This window comes from Mustela erminea, chromosome 8 (genome assembly GCF_009829155.1).
Source record: "Mustela erminea isolate mMusErm1 chromosome 8, mMusErm1.Pri, whole genome shotgun sequence".
Taxonomy (NCBI): Eukaryota; Metazoa; Chordata; class Mammalia; order Carnivora; family Mustelidae; genus Mustela; species Mustela erminea.
In genome coordinates this window covers 18,564,311-18,582,252 of record NC_045621.1, presented here as the reverse complement: position 1 = coordinate 18,582,252, position 17,942 = coordinate 18,564,311, and the positions used below count along the sequence as shown (strand labels likewise).

General features: G+C 35.1%; 1 protein-coding gene across 6 annotated transcripts in view; it reads right to left on the bottom strand.

The window, feature by feature from the left end:
• Window positions 1-17,942, bottom strand: part of CREB1 (cAMP responsive element binding protein 1) — a 58,772-nt gene that overhangs the window by 35,580 nt on the left and 5,250 nt on the right. For all 6 annotated transcript variants that reach the window (XR_004288497.1, XR_004288496.1, XM_032354579.1 and 3 more), the window contains exon 2: window positions 5,314-5,435. Coding sequence is in view for 4 of the 6 variants with exons in the window: in XM_032354579.1 (XP_032210470.1) it covers window positions 5,314-5,427 (114 nt within the window). In the remaining 2 variants the exon portion in view is untranslated. The remainder of the gene's footprint in view (window positions 1-5,313; window positions 5,436-17,942) is intronic.

The window sequence follows — 17,942 nt, the reverse complement described above, 5'->3', positions numbered from 1 at the left end:
AAATCAAACTGATATGATAGTTGATATTTTAAGGATTTATTTTCCTCTTAAAGGAATAAAAGAACTGAACTGAGTGAATTTAAGAGATATTAATTTTCTCCTGAGGCACAAAGAAAGCAATTTTAATGAATCAATATCCAGGTCCAAAGAGCTCTTATGTCATATCTATATCTATCAGATAGTATTTCTTGTTCCTATGCTTGAACACATTCAGATGTTCAATTAATTTTTGCTCATTTGGTAAACAGTAATTGTGGACCCATGTGCTAAGAGCAATGTCAGAACTGAAACTACAAACATGAAGGGAATTACTGGGGTACATGTATGATGAAGGCATGGGGAAAAGAACACAAAAAAATAAAATCCAGTGAAGTAATGAGGCTTGCCAAGAGAAAAATACACACACTGAGAAAAGCTACCCCACCTCCCCTAAAAAGGGAAGAACGCAAATTTGAAATAAAGATTACAAATTAGGCATATTTTGACTCCCAGGGGAGAGGCACAGAATTTTGGGGAAGAAGGGATAAATGACAGTTAGCACTACTAAGTGCGTTACCGTATGAATGCAGGAACCAGGGCAAGATAAAATTGTAACACAAACAGGCAGGGGCTAAATGAGCTCGTCATGAAAAACCATATATATTCCATTAAAAAAGTTGCACTATATCTTGAGGAGACTGGGAAAGGCACTCAACGGCTTTCAAACTCTGGAATATCACATGGTGAGGTTTGAATTTTAGATAGATCACTTCAGTGGCAGTATGAAAACCATTTATTTCAGAGAAAGAACAAAGTGGAGGGGAGGAGACTGAGAAAGCCTATCTAGTAGTTAGGTGAGATGATAAAGCCAGAAGTAAAGTACTAGCTGTGGTACACAGGAGAATGAGAGAACTGATTCAAGGAAAATCCAGGAGGCAGACTAGAAAGAGCTTCATGAATGACTGCTTGAAGGAGGTGAGAGAGGAATCCAGGATGACTCACATATTTCATGTTTGGGTAAGAACCGATAAACTATGCTATCAACTGAAACAGAGAACACAAGAAGTAAGGAGAAGCTTGGGCAGGAAAGATCCCTAATGAAATGAGAAGTTAAAACTATGAGTATCCATCTTTGGGCAGTTAGGACCTCCCTCCTTAATATAATCATTCTCTCTCTGGCCACTATAAATTTTGTTTGGTTTTATCTGGTTCTCAAAATGTGGTCCATGGACTACCTCCAACAGAGTTACAACATGTGCCTATTTATAAAGTCAGACTCTTGGTGGACCTAAGGACACTTTCCCCTATACTGAAATTTGAGAACCACAACCCTAAGTTATTCAGAATATTTCTTCTTAGTTCCGTACAAAGGCTCTTCTGATATCTGAAGCAATTATTATATCCTCTTCTCTATTTTATAGAATAAATATAACAAGCTAACTCAAGGAGCTAGTTAATCTCTTCTCTACCCGGATCATTCTACAGAACAGGTGTCTCATCATAACTTTGTAAACAATACAGATATACAAATAAAAATCTCTTATGTTCCTACCACTCAGAGATAATTGCTGTTAATATTTTTGCTGAAGATCTAGGTGCTTTTAAAAGTGCATACTCACACTCAATTTTTATAACACACAATCATGGAATCTAATTTAATCTTTCAAATCCATTATATCTTTTTATACCATTAATAATTTTCTTTAGTGGTTTTAGGGCTGTACAATAAAAATTACTTTAATAAATTCCTTATTATTGGATATTTAGGTTTTCAAATTTGCCTGTTACAAGGAAGCTGCAATGATCATCCTTTTACCCAACTCTTTAGTTAAATCCATAAAAGTTTACATTCTCATAGTCAAAACCAATATTGTTTTTTTTCCTTCCCATTAAAAAAAAATCTCTGTAGGGGTGCCTGGGTGGCTTAGTTGGTTAAGCATCTGATTCTTGATCTCAGGGTCGAGAGTTCAAGCCCCACACTTTTAAAAGAACAAAACTGTGCAAATTCCAAAAGTAAAATAAAGCATCTCATTATTGTTTTAGATTGGTTTTCTTCCTTTGCTAGCTCGGCTGAATTTTTTCCTCTTCACTTCAAATCACTACAGTCTTGGATTTGGCAATTTTATTATATTTTTCCATTATTAAATACTGACAAAAAAATACCAGGTTTCAGAATTATGAAAGGAAATTATGACAAAAATGCATCATGTATGTGTTAAGGACTTGGATGACCAAGTGAAAAAACTCTGTAGTTAGGAATAAAAAGAACAAAACCTACACAAATAGGAATAGAAAACCAGCTTTTCTAAAACTCAAATATCACGTCATTCTGCTCTTCAAAGTAAATGCTAAAGGACTGCCTGATAAGGATGATAAATTAAACATGTGTATATTATTTTGCTCCTTCCTGAATCTTCAATTAAACTTCATAAAACTGATTTTGTTTTTAAAGGCACACTTACATGAGCAAAGAATGGGACAGAAGATAACACGAAGAGTTTTGGAGGTTGGAAAGAAGATTGGATGAATGGTAATGTACTTGGGAGACCTCAGAAGGACAACTCATGACGTATAAACAGGGAAAGCCTGATTTGAACCACAAAATCCTTAAGAGGCTCAGGATCTAAGTCATCCTGGAAGGTGGAGTAAAGGGAGAAGCTGAAAATAAGGAAGGCTAATTGAAGGCTCTTTGAAAAGCAACTGGATCCCCTCCCCACAGCCTCTGTGGAAGGGTAATTAATCTACTCCATGCTGACAGAAAAATGGAGAATTAATTTCTGGGTAGTGGATCTCCTGACTGCCTATAACAGACACTGCTGAAGGTTGGGTTACTAACCTCCAGTCTACTCTCTCTTAGCTCCCTGTTCTTTACCCTACAAGCAAGGGATCAATAAAGCCTTCCCGTAGGAACCTAATCAGTGACAAGGGGCTAAACAAAGACTTAAAAGATACTGACATTGGGAAGGCCATAACCACCCTATAGTGAGGCTCACACACAACACGTAGTTGTTAGGCCTCAGCACTTAGAGCTTCCAATGTTTTTTTGGTCCCCTACTTTAAACTTGAGCAGACAACCACAATTATAAAACAATAGAGGAAAGCTTCTAATATGAAAGATGGAGACCAAAACAAATTGAAGGGCAAAAAGCTATACAGAAGGAAAATCTATGTGGGGAGAAGAAAACTTAAAACCTAATTAATATTCTCAGAGACGACAGAAAATATTCCCTTTGTTAAACATAAACAGGATGCTATTAAAACACAAAAGGACTATTCAGAGAACAAAAGGAACTCTTGGAAACATGACAGCAGAAATAAAACGTTCAACAAATGGGTTGGAACATCAAACTGAAAAAGTCTCCCAGAAAGCAGAGCAAAAAGACAAAGAGAAAGCAACAGAGAAAAGATGAGAAAATCAGAGAAACAGTCCTCTAGGTATAACATCTAGATGACAAGGAAAAAAGGAGAGAGAGAAAAATCTTCAACCAAATAATTTAAAGAAATTGCCCAAAATTGAAGACATGAGCTTCCACTAAAAAGGGCCCAATGAAAATATACAGCACAATGGATAAAAACTATTCAAACCAAGACCCTAATAATGAAATAGTGAAGCACTGTGAACAAAGAGAAATAAGATACCAGAGAGGCAAAATAAATGGACTTAGTCTTTTCCAAAAGCAACACCACATGGTGACTGTTCAAACTTTGAAAGAAACTTTCAAGCTTTGGAAGAAAAATCATTTTTTAAAAAATAATTTAGTTATGGATTTGAGAGAGAGAGAGAGTGTGTATGCAGGTGGAGAGGGGTGGAGAAGGAGAAAAAATCTGAAGCCGACACCTCACTGAGCATGTAGCCTGTCATGGGACTCCATCCCAGGATTGGGAGATCATGACCTGAGCTGAAACCAAGAGCTGGATGCTTAACTGAGCCACCCAGGTGCCCCAAGAAAAATGATATCCTTACCAAGAGTTTTTTACCCAAACTTGCTCAAGAAACCATTGGAAAACATGCTTTATTATACCAAGAACACAAATTCAGTAAGAAAGCAGGGGGAAAGGAATTTCCAGGGCTGTATTGTATAGCAGACTTAAGAGGACAACCGGATCAGACAGAAAAGTGCCCCCCAAGAGACATTTATTTGGAGGGCTGTCATCATCACCAAGATCCTTTCTGGGATTGTATCTTATTTTTACCACAGGGTCAAATGCTTAGGTGAGCCCAGATTCTGATCTGTGCATGTGTGCCTTGACCATGTACTGATGAAGTCCTGGCTCTTTCTTCTTCATTCCTCCATCTGCCTTATCCAAGCATTTACTTTATCCCCAGATACTTTCTGCTTTGCCTTACTGCTGAGGGTTGGAGGTAGACCCTAATACTCTCAGAAGAAAACACAGAGCAGCCCACTTCTGACCATATTCCTGCTAGAGGTCCAGTATTTGGGCCATACGTTAATACTACACCACAAATGGTGTAGTAACCATTTGTGGTTAGCCCCCTATTAGCCAAGACTCATTTTTGCTCAGGGACTTCCTTAGTAGGGCTTTTAAATTCTTCAGGAAGCTGAAGCTCAACACTGTAGAGCCTCTGCTAAGATTATTTTCTCCTGGGAGCCTTTATCAAAAAGAGGCAGTAACATATTCCTTTACCTAGCAGGTTTATGTCTGTTATTTATCTATATATCTATAACTACCTTTCTTATATAAGGCATAAGGTTATATAATGTTCTTATATTAACTTATTTCTTATGTATGCAAATAATGGTTAATAAAATATTTGAGGAAAAATAAATCAGAATAAAAAATAAGGATGAAGGAATATAACTTTAGAGGTAGAATGTTTAAGACAAAGACAAAATAAAGGAATCATAAATTATATGCAAAAGATATAGGAAACAAAACTTATCATCCTTGAAATTTACTTTTGTGTCAATTTATCTGCTTACCCTATTTTTTATTTTAAGCACATAGAAAACTTAGCCTCTCAGATTATCTAAATTCCCATGCCTCAAAATAAATCTGTGTGATAAAAAAAAAAGCAGTTACCATATCAGGTTTTCTTCCCTCGTTTAGGAGAGACAATCTCTACCCATTAGTTAAAATGTCATTATTCTAAATCAGGTCACTACAAATAACGTTTTAACAATACATTTTTCTGTTCTGTTAGTGAATCATTTCTAAAATTATGCTAATACTTAGTAAATAGGAATTTCAGTATTCTAAGAATGTCTCTGCTCAATTCTATGTCTATCTCTGCAATAAAAACTAAATCCTCTTGTCTAAAACATATTTCTCTTGGAGGAGACATAACTTGGAATCTCTCCATGTATTTTATACCTGGGCTAATGTGGCAATCTGTGGCTGGGCTTGAACTGTCATTTGCTGGCTTTCAGCTTCTGTTACAGCTGCATCTCCACTCTGCTGGTTCTCTGCTCCAGATTCCATGGTCATTTAGTTACCTACAATAATATGGAAGAGTGTTACAAGCACTACAGTGCTTTGTGCTTTTGTGACTTTAAAGGCAAATTTCAGGTTATAAATAGGTATATGTGTGGTTAGGTTAGGAAATGCACTCAGAAATCTAGTTAAAAAATAATCTAGCTCAATTATTGTAAACTTATCCAAGTCTGCTGAGCTGTAAAATTCTAACCCCTTCAAAAAACCTCCCCCCCAAAACCCAAAAACCCAAAACACCCCTCTCTTTTCCCTTGTTATTCCATCTAGAAAGAAGGAATTCCTCCCTTTAATGAATCTCCCCCATTAACAAGGGGAAGAGGGTGCCAGTAAAATTCTAATTTTTTTCAAATTGTACTCCTCAGGTATGGAGAGAAGGTAGAGAATAGAAGTGAGCTGATATCAGGGTCTATGAGATATTGGCTTCATGGTACTTCGTATGAGGGCATTCCCTTCTATTATAGGGCAGAAACATCAAAGTATAAGCTACTTCCAAGATAATTACTGGTGGTGGGACAAAAGCAGCCCAGGTTATGGGGCATCAAGATAGAAAGGTGGGATAAATAGACACAAAGCCAAATCAGAGACCCCAAACACTGCAGATCTTAGCCTTCTGAATCCTCACCCATATACAGTGTGCAACACTATACATGCCCACAAACATGAAATAAAATTTTGAGTAAGTTAATCAAGGCTGCTCTTTTTTACTTTGGGACCCTGCTTTAGTAGTATATTTGTTGGGTAATCTGGCACTGAATGGCAGCAAGATTTAGTGGAGAACAATTCAAAGCAGCAGCAGCTACATGCAGATATTTCTGATAACAGAAATAAACTCCTGGTGATAATCATGTCTAAAGGAGTCACAGAAAAAGGGATTATTTCTCACTTGTGTTCTATTGTTATCATTTAGTGCCTGGCATATTACCTGTCAAAAATGAATTTATTAATAGTGATGACTACCTATAGCAATTCCATAAATAACACAAAACCCCAACACTTTTCCGGAATTTATTACATTTATTTTATAACTCTGAAACTGATCATCAAAATTGCAACTGATCCTTATATCATTACTACACACCATCGGAACATATCACATACTAATATATTTTCCATCATTCACAGGGCTCTATAAAAAGTTTTACAATGACAGGTAAAAATGGAAGTAAAAATACCTCTGTGGAAAGAAGTATAAATAATTTAGAAATACAGAATCCATAAAAGAGATGACAAATGAAAAGATCAACAGACCTGACTACATAATTATTTAAAACATTCAAATGACAAAAGACACCAAGACAAGCGCACAGGGAGAAAATACCTGCCACGTATAATCGACACAATAACACCTAGAAAACGGAGAAACTACTAGTCAATAAGAAACTCCATTACTGACTAGTTCACAAAGATGTACGCAAGGATATGCATTGTAGAATTTTTTTTGTAATAGTGAAAAACTGGAAAAAGTATCCATCATTCAAAGGACCTTTAGAGAAGTCATAGCAATGAAAGAGAGAAAAATCTAGCTGTAATGTAGTAACATATAAAGTTTTCCAAAACAAACTGAGAAGGGCAAATCACAGAGCATACTGTAAAAAAGAGAATTCTATTTATTTTAAAAGAAAAAAAGTAAAAACAAATTGTTATAAAACGTTTCCCATGTATGTGCATCAAAAAAGGTATGGTAAGTTACATACTAAATTGTAAGTGGTAGCTCTGAGGAGAGGAAGATGTAGAATTGGATAGGATGATGACTTTCACCTTTTACTTTTTACATATTTTAGTATTTATTTTCTTTCCATCAGCATTGATTCAGGATTACTTGTACAATTTAAGATTTTAATACCAGAAGTCATGAATAACATTTTGAAAACTATGAACCAAAAACTGTATTTCAATCATGATTTTGAGATACCTGTTGAAAAAAAAAATTTTAAGTCCTAGATATTTTTATATGAAACTATTTTTACTTATATCTTGCCTAAATTGTTTACCCCACATTTCCAAAGAGTAAAAAATATCCAAAATACCCCACAATTCCAAAGATAAAAAATTATCAAATAATTTTATTTTAATTGTGATAACTGGAATTATATACTTACAATCTGTGCTCTTTTAAACTAAAAAATTTAAGAAAGACCTCAAAATAACAAAACAACATCAACAAAAAAATGGTTTACGTATCCTAAATGTTGTTCATTGCATTTTGGTCTGCAAGAAAATAGCATGTGAAAACATTAAAACCTAATCTCAGGAACAAGCAGTGAATCCATTTGAGGACAAGACTGAACTGAGTCAAGCTAAATAAGGGCAGAATTCCATCAACTTTTTTTCATCCTCTCCCTACACCATCATTTTAATGAAAATGAAGACAAATACAAATTTATCATCGTATCATCATAATATATCCTTTGTAGAGAGTATGCACCAACCATTTTTGAAAGACGATTTCAGGCCACTTTTTATTTTTTTTTTAAACTTGTGCTGTCATCCATATATTTTTAACTTCCCCATTTGATTAAAAGCAATCTATGGCACAGATCATATTTCTTTTGTTTTTGTTTATTATACAAGAATTAGGACTACTTTTTTCCTGATACTTCAGGGATAGGACATCATTATAATTTTTTGTTGCAAAAAATAAAATGTGACGTTATTATAATAAAGACACAAAACCACTAGTTAACATAAATAATTATAGCTACAAGGACACATTCAAAACAGGAATGTGATTTGCATTCTTCTTCACTCCCCAACTTGGTAAATTCTTAAAAAAAAAACCCCAAAAAACAAAAAAAAAACCCCAAAACAAAAAGAGTGGTATTTCCAACGGATACGATTCTCTCATTTAAACTGCCAGGGTTTTATCATCATTTCTTTCATTCAGACAGAATATTTTTTAGAGAAGGGTACAGCATTCTTAATTTTTACAACTCTTAGCTCAAGTAGATAGCAACATCCAAAGCAACAGTACAAATACTGTCTTTCATCAGAGAATTCTCCAAGTGCAGGTAAGATATATTTAAGGAATAAAAATTTGTTTCAGATAAACAACTCACTGACTGAACTAACACAGACATTATTCTTTTGGCCTTTACCACGAAGGTACGGAAATGGCCTCTCAACTACACTAAACTAGTATTTAAAGTGGGTGTATTCTTTTTGGACTTCGAAAACTTTTGTTCTTTTCTATCTTCAGGTGGTAAGGGAAGAGATGGATGCAGAACTTGATCCCAGGACCCTGGGATCACAACCCAAGTTGAAGGCAGATGCCTAACCAACTGAGCCACTCGGGTGTCGCAAGAAAGGAGATTCTTAATTCACTAACACAAATGAATGCTTTTCAGGAATACAAAAATAAAAAAAAAGACTGAATACTACTATAAAATAAGTAAAAGATCAGGTACATAAAAACTCAGAAAGAATGTTCTATAAATACTGGGCCTAGAATATGAGAAATAGATTGGAACTTAGAAATCACTGAAAATCTAGTATTAGCTTGAGTTTGGGGATTCTTGTTTTTCCAATAATTCAGAGTTACAAAATTTGGGATATTTAAGATTTGGGAATTTTCATGATTTATCCCCTAAATATTAACATAATCCTTTGGAAACCATATATTTATAATAAATTTCAAAACAGTATCATGCGTAAAGGAAACAAAATGTTTAAACCAATTCACAAAGATAAGTGTCATTTTGCTATGTAATGCTCTTTAGAGTTATCCCTCTTAATATGAAAAATAAAAAGTGAAGTGGTTCTTAGAGTTACTGAAAGAAAGAAACAATGCTGCTGTGAGTAGTGGGGAAAGAGAGCCTAACACTTGGTAGAAAGCTGGATCTGTCACCAAGTGATCATTGGAAAAATTAAACTTTTTGTGCTTTAGGTTTCCTCATCTGTAAAAACTAGGAAGATGAATTAAAGAGCTCGTCCAATTTTATATGCTCTGATCCTAGGAAATGACACAAGATGTATGTACGCAAAGATAATTATGCAGGCCACTTAATAAAATAGTATATATAATAAATGAAGTATTTCCTTTTACTCTATAGTAATATATGTAGACAGTAAAAGAAGACAGATTCACTAAGAATAGGTCATCTAGCCTCTTGATCTTGGATTAATACAGAGCTATCACCACTTACTGATTTACAAAATCATGAGAATGCAATACAACTTGACATAATTAGCAGTACCTTTAAAAAATGCTACAAGACCAGACTACTAGTCAATAAAGATTCTCTCACATGTTGGAGAACAACTCTTTTACGCATTACATTGATCTGGTCACAACTATTGTTCGTTATTAAATAGTTTTACAGTCCCCTTTTGTTAATTTTCAGAGGACAGAGTTTTTCCTTCCCATCTTAGAAAGCTTCAAGAAACTTCCCTAAGACTGTACCACTTTTGTACCCTTTACACAGTAAAGACAGTATTTAAAACCTTAGAATGTAGTTTAGATAAACCTCTCAGTAAAGTGTCAAATGAGTGCTTCCGTGACATTTAAAAGAATCGAAAACGTTCTGCAATAGTAAAGAGAGTGGGGGGAATTCCAAAGCAGCACTGAGAATGGACACAGCACCATAAATCTGGGGAAGGAGGGTAACTTCTCTGATCAGAAAAATGGTATGAGCAAAGGCTTACGTTAGTATGCCTTTAGAGAAATGAGTGAATCAGTGGCTAGTGCCAGATTCTATATAGAAGGAAGGAGAGAGGACAAATGTTAACAGAAAAGTCACTCAAAAAGCAATCAGCAACTGCCTACTAGGAAAAAATGAAAATTGAAAATAATGTCTCTTTAAAGTAACTGTTTAGAACTTTCATATCGCAATGAATTTTACTTCTACTCTATATGGCAACATATCCTGAGAGAATTCACCACTAGTAACTTTAAATAAAACCAACAATATCTTCAGTTTTAACAAGTGGCATTATATATATTACACTTGTATTAGGTCATCATATCTGAGAACTTATATTTCAGGCACTGTCAAATTACTGGGGAAAAAGAAATATACAATATTAATTTTTAAAACTTTGTGCAACTTACATTCCCGTGTGTGGAGCAGGGAAGAGAAAGCAGGTGAAGTGTGTAATAAATCAGATGGTGAGAAGTACTGCATATAAAATAAAGCTGAAGGGTACCTGGGTGGCATGTCAGTTATGTGTCTGACTTGACTTTGGCTTAGGTCATGATCTCAGGGTTGTGAGATTAAGCCCCACACTGGGCACCATGTAGAGTGTGGAGCCTGCTTACGATTCTCTCTCCCGGGGAGCCTGGGTGGCTCAGCGGATTAAAGCCTCTGCCTTAAGCTCAGGTCATGATCTGAGGGTCCTAGGATCGAGCCCCGCATTGGGCTGTCTGCTCAGCAGGGAGCCTGCTTTCCCCTCTCTCTCTGCCTGCCTCTCTGCCTACTTGTGATCTCTGTCAAATAAATTAAAAAAAAAAAAAATTCTCTCTCCCTCTACCCCTCCCCCCAAAATAAACAAACATACATATAAATAAATAAAAAGCAACCTGAGAAGGATGCTGGGGGGATTTTTCAATATTTTTAAAGCTAACAAGTGAAAATCTTGTTGCTAAAGTAGCATTTTAATTCACCTACTAAACACCTATACAGAACTATACCAAATCACGGACAATTTCTGGAAGTACTATTTCCATACCTACCTGCCTCTACCAAGTTAACCAAAGCTCATCAACAAGAAAGCAAGCCCATATTCTCACTTTCTGCTAAAAATCATTAAACAAAAGAAACGAATGCTGTAGATCTTTACCTTGTTCTTTCCTCCTGAAATATTCTGACTTTAGGAAGTGCCCCAGTCCACAGGATCCTAAACATTCTATTCAAGTTTATAAAAAATAAACCCATCTACCCCTCACAACCTAGTTTACTTTTTAATCCCTTAAATCTAAATCTCAATCCAGTTTAGGATGAGATGGATAACTACCATATTCAGAGAAATGAACTAAGAATTTTGACTGAAGAATAATGCATCCATAACTAATGGAACATATGAATACTGTGATTGTTAAAAATGTAAATGATCTTCATTATAAAAATGAGAAAAAACCTCCCCCTACACCCTAGCAAGTGGCTGACTCCTCCGAAACTCAAAAGCCCAGGGATTTAAGGAAATCACACAAGCAGAAATCTAAGGTCTCTAGGGTAACCATAGCAAAAGGAACATTTGGGTACATGATTTTAAAACTATATGACTATTTTGTTGTCAGAGTCAAATACAGTACTAAAAATATTTTACAGAAGTATACCTAGAAACAGCCATGAGTGGTACAGAATATCTTGTACATATTTTCTACCTCTTATTTAGTTTTTAAGATAATATAACTGACTCAAAGCATTGCTAACACATTCTCAACTCCAACAGGACTTGATTAATTTTCTAAAGTGTTATGATTAGTTTATTAAATAGTTACAAAATGTCCAGGTGTTACACAACAGACTTTGGCTTTCCAAGAATCAGTAACTATGTGGCACTGCCTTTTTCCCTCTATCCCCCACCCCCCACCCCTGTACATTTTTGGGTGTTGTTAACTTGGAAATAGTTGTCACTTACCATATGCTTAATCTAGAGCAACTGAGGTGTATGCAATCAATACTGGAAATTTAGCAATGCTCCAGGTTTCTGATGCTAATAATAAATAGTCTTGGGGTAATAAATTTAGCATATCTTCACTGAAACCCGAAAGGAAAACAGCTGATTCAATGTTGCATGTGTATACATAATGTGTAGGTATGTGTACCTGTACATTACACACACACACCCTGCAACACAGATACCAACTTCAATTCTAAAATTTTATTAAACTAGATTAATCACACACTATCAAAATGAAGTTAAATACATTTCTGAGAGAGAGTATGGAGAGGATATGTGATAAGCTAAAATAAACTGGTGTAAATTCTGACAGAGTTTTCAAAAAGTTTACTCTGTGCTCCTACCAAATTCTCCCTCCCTTAATTAGGAGAATAAATCCGTATTTCTGCCTATAGTCTAGATATTAAAGGCAAGAAAAGTTGTAACTGAAGTTAATTGCGTGATTTGAACTCGAGATTTAAACATTTACAAAAGAAAAATAAAAGCCTAAAAATTTGTGTATATATTTTAATAAATTCTTTGTATTAATAGTAAATATCAGTATCACCCAACCACTACCACCAAAAAAGGCAACATACAGTAACAGGGAAACTTTTCAATGTTATTTAATAAAGTTAATTCCCTGACTTATTCACTGGATTGAACTGAGAGAAACTGCTTTAAGTTCAATATTCATATTTTACAATTTATTGCACTTCTGTAATCACCACAGTATTTGGATGCTATTTTTAATAAATTATTTTAAAATATGTAGCATGTGCTACAAGAAAGAGGGAGGCAAACCACAAGGGACTCTTAATCTCACAAAACAAACTGAGGGTTGCTAGGGGGTGAGGAGGTAGGGATAGGGTGGCTGGGTTATGGATATTACGGAGGGTATGTGCTATGGTGAGTGCTATGAAATGTGTAAATCTGATGATTCACAGACCCATGCCCCTGGGGCAAAGAATACATTATATGTTAATTAAAAAAAATTAAAATAATAGTTAAAAAATCAGAAAAAAAGACACTGTTCTCAAAGAAATATTTTAACAGAAGTGAATTAGAAAAATATGTGATTTATAGAAGTGAATTAGAAAAATATTATGTGATTTATTGAAATGTACTGCATGATGACAGCCATCCTATAACACGTGACTAATTCTATAGTAACTTTCAAGAGAAAAGCTTTAATGCTTTCTCAAATCAAAGTCATTATTTTCTAAGTACTAGCAAATGTATTTGCCTTGTTGCCTTCAAGGAAGACGGACTACTCACAGCTCTCAAACAAGTCTTCATGTATCTGGTCACCAAGAGACAGTGTTGCTTAGCAAGGCAGCAACCATGACTGTGCATTATTTTAGACAATAACATTTTATCCCATTTCCTTCCCAATTTCCTTTCTTTCTCATCCAATACTATGTTTACAGCTTTTCACACCTTAAGCATTTCAAAGATGTGATCCTACATAAACTTCCTATATGAAGTTCTATTAAACCGATTTTTTTTGGAGATGATTTTTTTTTTTTTAAGAAAAGAGGATTATACACCTCCTACGAGCAGTTACTTATAGAAAAGCAATTTCTGTGTTGACTAAAGAGTGAAACTGTCTTCATATTTTAAGTTCTGATTCATAAACTAGCTCAATGCTAAAACTGTAAGGACCCACAAAAGTTATGCCTTGAAGTTAAATATTTAAAGTCTACTATTCCATTTGCTCAATAAAACCAGAGGAACTATGTGAAAATCACTAAATTCAAATGGAAAATGAATATCCAAGGGTGTTTATAAAGTTAACATTCATTATTTTGACAGGTCTATTTTGAACTATATTGTAAAATGCTATTTTTGGTGAATTATTTACAAATTAGACATGGAAGAGTGACAATTCACTTTTCCTGAAATGAGACAGCACGTGTTACAGGAGGAGTTATAAAACAGGAATCCTGGTTTTAGCTCTCACTTCACAGATGGAGAATTAGACATGTTAAGAGATTTGCAAGGAGTTTATAAGACTGCAGAGGTATACCACGTAACCTCCAGTATTATAAAGTGCGAAGAATTCTTTGTATTTGGCAATGGAATGGCATGGATAATTAAGCCACATGCTAAGCCTTTTTTTTGGCTAAGCATTTTTATTATGTTTTGCTTGCTAGAAAAAGCCAAAGCACCTAAGGCACCAAGAATATATTGGACTACATTTAAAACTTAGCCATGGTAAAGCTACAAAGCTGATAAATTACATGCAGACAATAGCAAAGACTTTATGTATAGTTCTGATAAAATATTCACTTCAAGTTTAGGTATCTTTATTCCTGAAAGAATCAAAAACAAGTCCAATCAGTGATGTACTATTTTTTTTTTCCCCCCAACCTGGTAGTGATTTCTGGTAAGGTCGTTTTGATTAATAATACACTCTCATGCCATTTCTCATGTCTCAGAGGCAAGAAGGACTGGTAAAGCATCAGAGTGTAATGAAAACTTTAAGTAGAAAAGCTTCTTTTTAAGCTATGGAAAAATGAGCCTAATTTCCTTGGCTTTTTAAAAAATAAATCTGGGGGCACTTGGGTGGCTCAGTGGGTTAACCCTCTGCCTTCAGCTCAGGTCATGATCCCAGGGTCCTGGGATCAAGTCCCGCATGAGGCTCTCTGCTCAGCAATGAGCCTGCTTCCCTGCTCGCTCTCTGTCTGTCTCTCTGCCTATGTTATGATCTCTATCTGTCAAGTAAATAATAAAATCTTAAAAAAAAAAAATCTGTAATTTCAATTAGTTTTAACTGTCTGAAGCATGTATGTCTGCTTCCTTTACTTGGTGCATCCCTACAGGGGGACTGTTTTTAATCCTGCCTTTCAAAGCTGTGACCCTCCCAAGAGGGAATCATTCATTAAACAAATACATTTTCTGTGCCTATTACATAATAAGTGTTCTGCCAAAAACTATGGGGACTAGAGTTTAAAACAGACAAGAAATTTTCTCTCAAAGAGCTCTCAAGCTAACAAGAGATAAAATATGTGTTCTATAAAAAGATACACACACACACACACACACAGAGCTGGGCAAGTATAAACTAATTTTTATAACCAGGTTGCCTACCAATTCCCTTCAAACAGATATTTAATAACAATGATTTAAAACCATAAAATCCCAGTTCGAAATGAAAGATATACAATGAATTATGGAAAAAAATAAAGCATGAGCTGGCTATTTATGGTAATCTATCTACTGAAGCAGATTAAGAAAATATTTATTTATATATTTATACATTTATTTATTTATTTATTTACTTATTTATTTATTTATTTAAAATAAGCTCCATGGCCAATGTGGGGCTGGAACTCATGTCCCTTGGATCAGGAGTCAACAAACTACTGACTGAGCCAGTCAGGCATCTCTCCTATTGATGTAGATCTAATTAGTAAGATAATGAAACCAATGTATTTTTTTAATACCTTGGCTAGAATACTCCTTCCAAGTGAAATTTTATAAACCTAAACTATTACTGTTTAGGAACAGAAATCCTAGTAATCACCAATAAAGCCAGAAACATGAAAACTTTCTTCAAAAGAGATAATGCTAGAAAAACAGTGATGAAAACTATGCTTACTGTTATGTCTTGTTCAGAGAAAAGGCTCTACCAGCAAATAAATCGTTTAAGCTCTCCAGGGCTCAGTTTAGTCATCTGTAAAAAATGAAGGAGTTACTACTCCCTCAATGGCAAAAGTGTGTTAAGTTTGAATTCCCCAGTATAGTAGAGTTTATGAGTAATACCCATAAAGACATCATAATAAACTGTTCATAACAAATCTCAAAATATGGTACTTCAAATCAAAATGTTTCACGGCAAGTTGCGGTATCTTGATTTTTACCTCACTCTACTTCCATGTCTTCATCTTTGTTGTCCTTGCTACTGCCTAGAAGATACTATCACTACCCAACCAAGTTCTTTAGTATTCAATTTATATTTTTTCTCATAAAACTTTTCCTCACTAAATTCCTGCCTTTCAAAGCTGTGACCTTCCCAAGAGGGAATCATTTATTAAACAAATACATTTTCTGTGCCTACTACACAGACAGTAGTGAAGAACTGACACTGCGCCATGCCTACATCCTTCCTTACACTCCTTTTGTCCTCGCCACTATAGCACATGTAGGTTCCCCGAGGGCAGAAGCGACACACTCAGGTTTCACTGTTTACAAGCAACTAGCACAACACCTCATTTAATATCTATAAAAATCCTTACCTGAATAAATTTTCTTACAATTATTTCGCTTAGTATAAAGTCAATGGTCAATAAATGTTCACCAAATAAATGACTAGACTGATAAACGACAGTAAATTAAACCAAAGCATTAGTATTACTGGTCATAGCAAACAAAGCTGCTACTGATACTTTCAAGGAAATGATACTCCTTCAGGAGTACAAATAGTTCGGAACAAATAGCAATTTTCACTTCAGTGATAACGCACTTCTGAGTCCCCTATTTGCCAATCATCTACAGAAACAGGGATAACAACCCTCAGAAATAATGGTTATTCAGCTTTGGCTAAATTACAAGCATTTTTAGTTACATCTATACCATCATATAATTATAGCCAGAAACCCAGATAACCAGCTCATTAGAAATACTATTAAAATTGAAGAGAGAAATCGTAGTTTCAGAAAAGATTCACTAACCTTTGGGAAAAAAATTTCCTATTACCATCAACTTTCAGATCTATCCTTTACTACTACACCAAGGTCATTTTTAGCAATTTTAAGTTTCTACTTAATTCTCTCTTCTGTAACAAAGTATCAGTCTTTACTTCTAGTCTTTTGGCAAAAAACTCACCATCAATCCCTCAGATCTCTCACTCTCTAAACTGTGCTGTTTATTAGATTATTCAGAGATCATAATTTTCTATTTTAATTCAACCGCAGAAAGAACACTGCTTTCCTTTCCTTTTTTTTTTTTTTTTTTTAAGATTTTATTTATTTGACAGAGATCACAAGCAGGCAGAGAGGCAGGCAGAGAGAGAGAAAGGGGGAAGCAAGCTCCCAGCTGAGCAGAGGGCCCAATGTGGGGCTTGTTCCCAGGACTCTGGAATTATGACCTGAGCCAAAGGCAGAGGCTTTAACCCACTGAACCACCCAGACACCCCAGAAAACTGCTTTTCATTTTTGTTCAGACGGCCTATCTCATTCACAGTAAACTCCCTTATTATTTCAACTCAACCATAAGAAAAAGCAACTCAGGCAATTAAAAGTTTATCAAGGAGTGGTACTTTTTAAGTTGAAATTCATGTCACTAAGCCCCAAGAACTGATTACATATTAAAGGTAATTTTTTTAGCTTTGGAGGTGTAAAATAGCCTCTTTCACTTATCTGCTTGAATAAACACCAGAATATGAAAGACTTGCCTCACCCCCTCCCTTCTTTTTGATAACCTAGAAGTCAGGTGAGCAAGACTCTAGGTGAAATATAACAAAATACATCTCAACAGGGCCATATCTGGCAGAGCTAAGAACGCAAAACAGAGTATATATATTTATTAAGGGGAGAGAAGCATTCTGAGTAAGAAAATCCAACAGCTACTCTTTATCCAGGTTTCAAACATGTCTCAAAAAACAATACTGATAGCTATCAATATAGAATAAGTTTAAAACCATCTTTCTTCTTATAGCTTCAGAGGCTGACTAGGATTAAGCTCTTCTATCATGATTGAGCATATAAAATTGGCAGAGGAAAACAGTCATTTTCACATTATGAGTTTGTCCCTTTAGTTCATGATCTTTACCTCTACCACAGAAGACAATTTACTGATTCCAGGATACTGTGAGAAATCATTTAAGCCCCTGGTTCCCACAGATAGGTTCTAGAAGGAAAATTCTCTGCCTTTACAGATTTCAATTATGGATCTCCATCCCCTCAAAT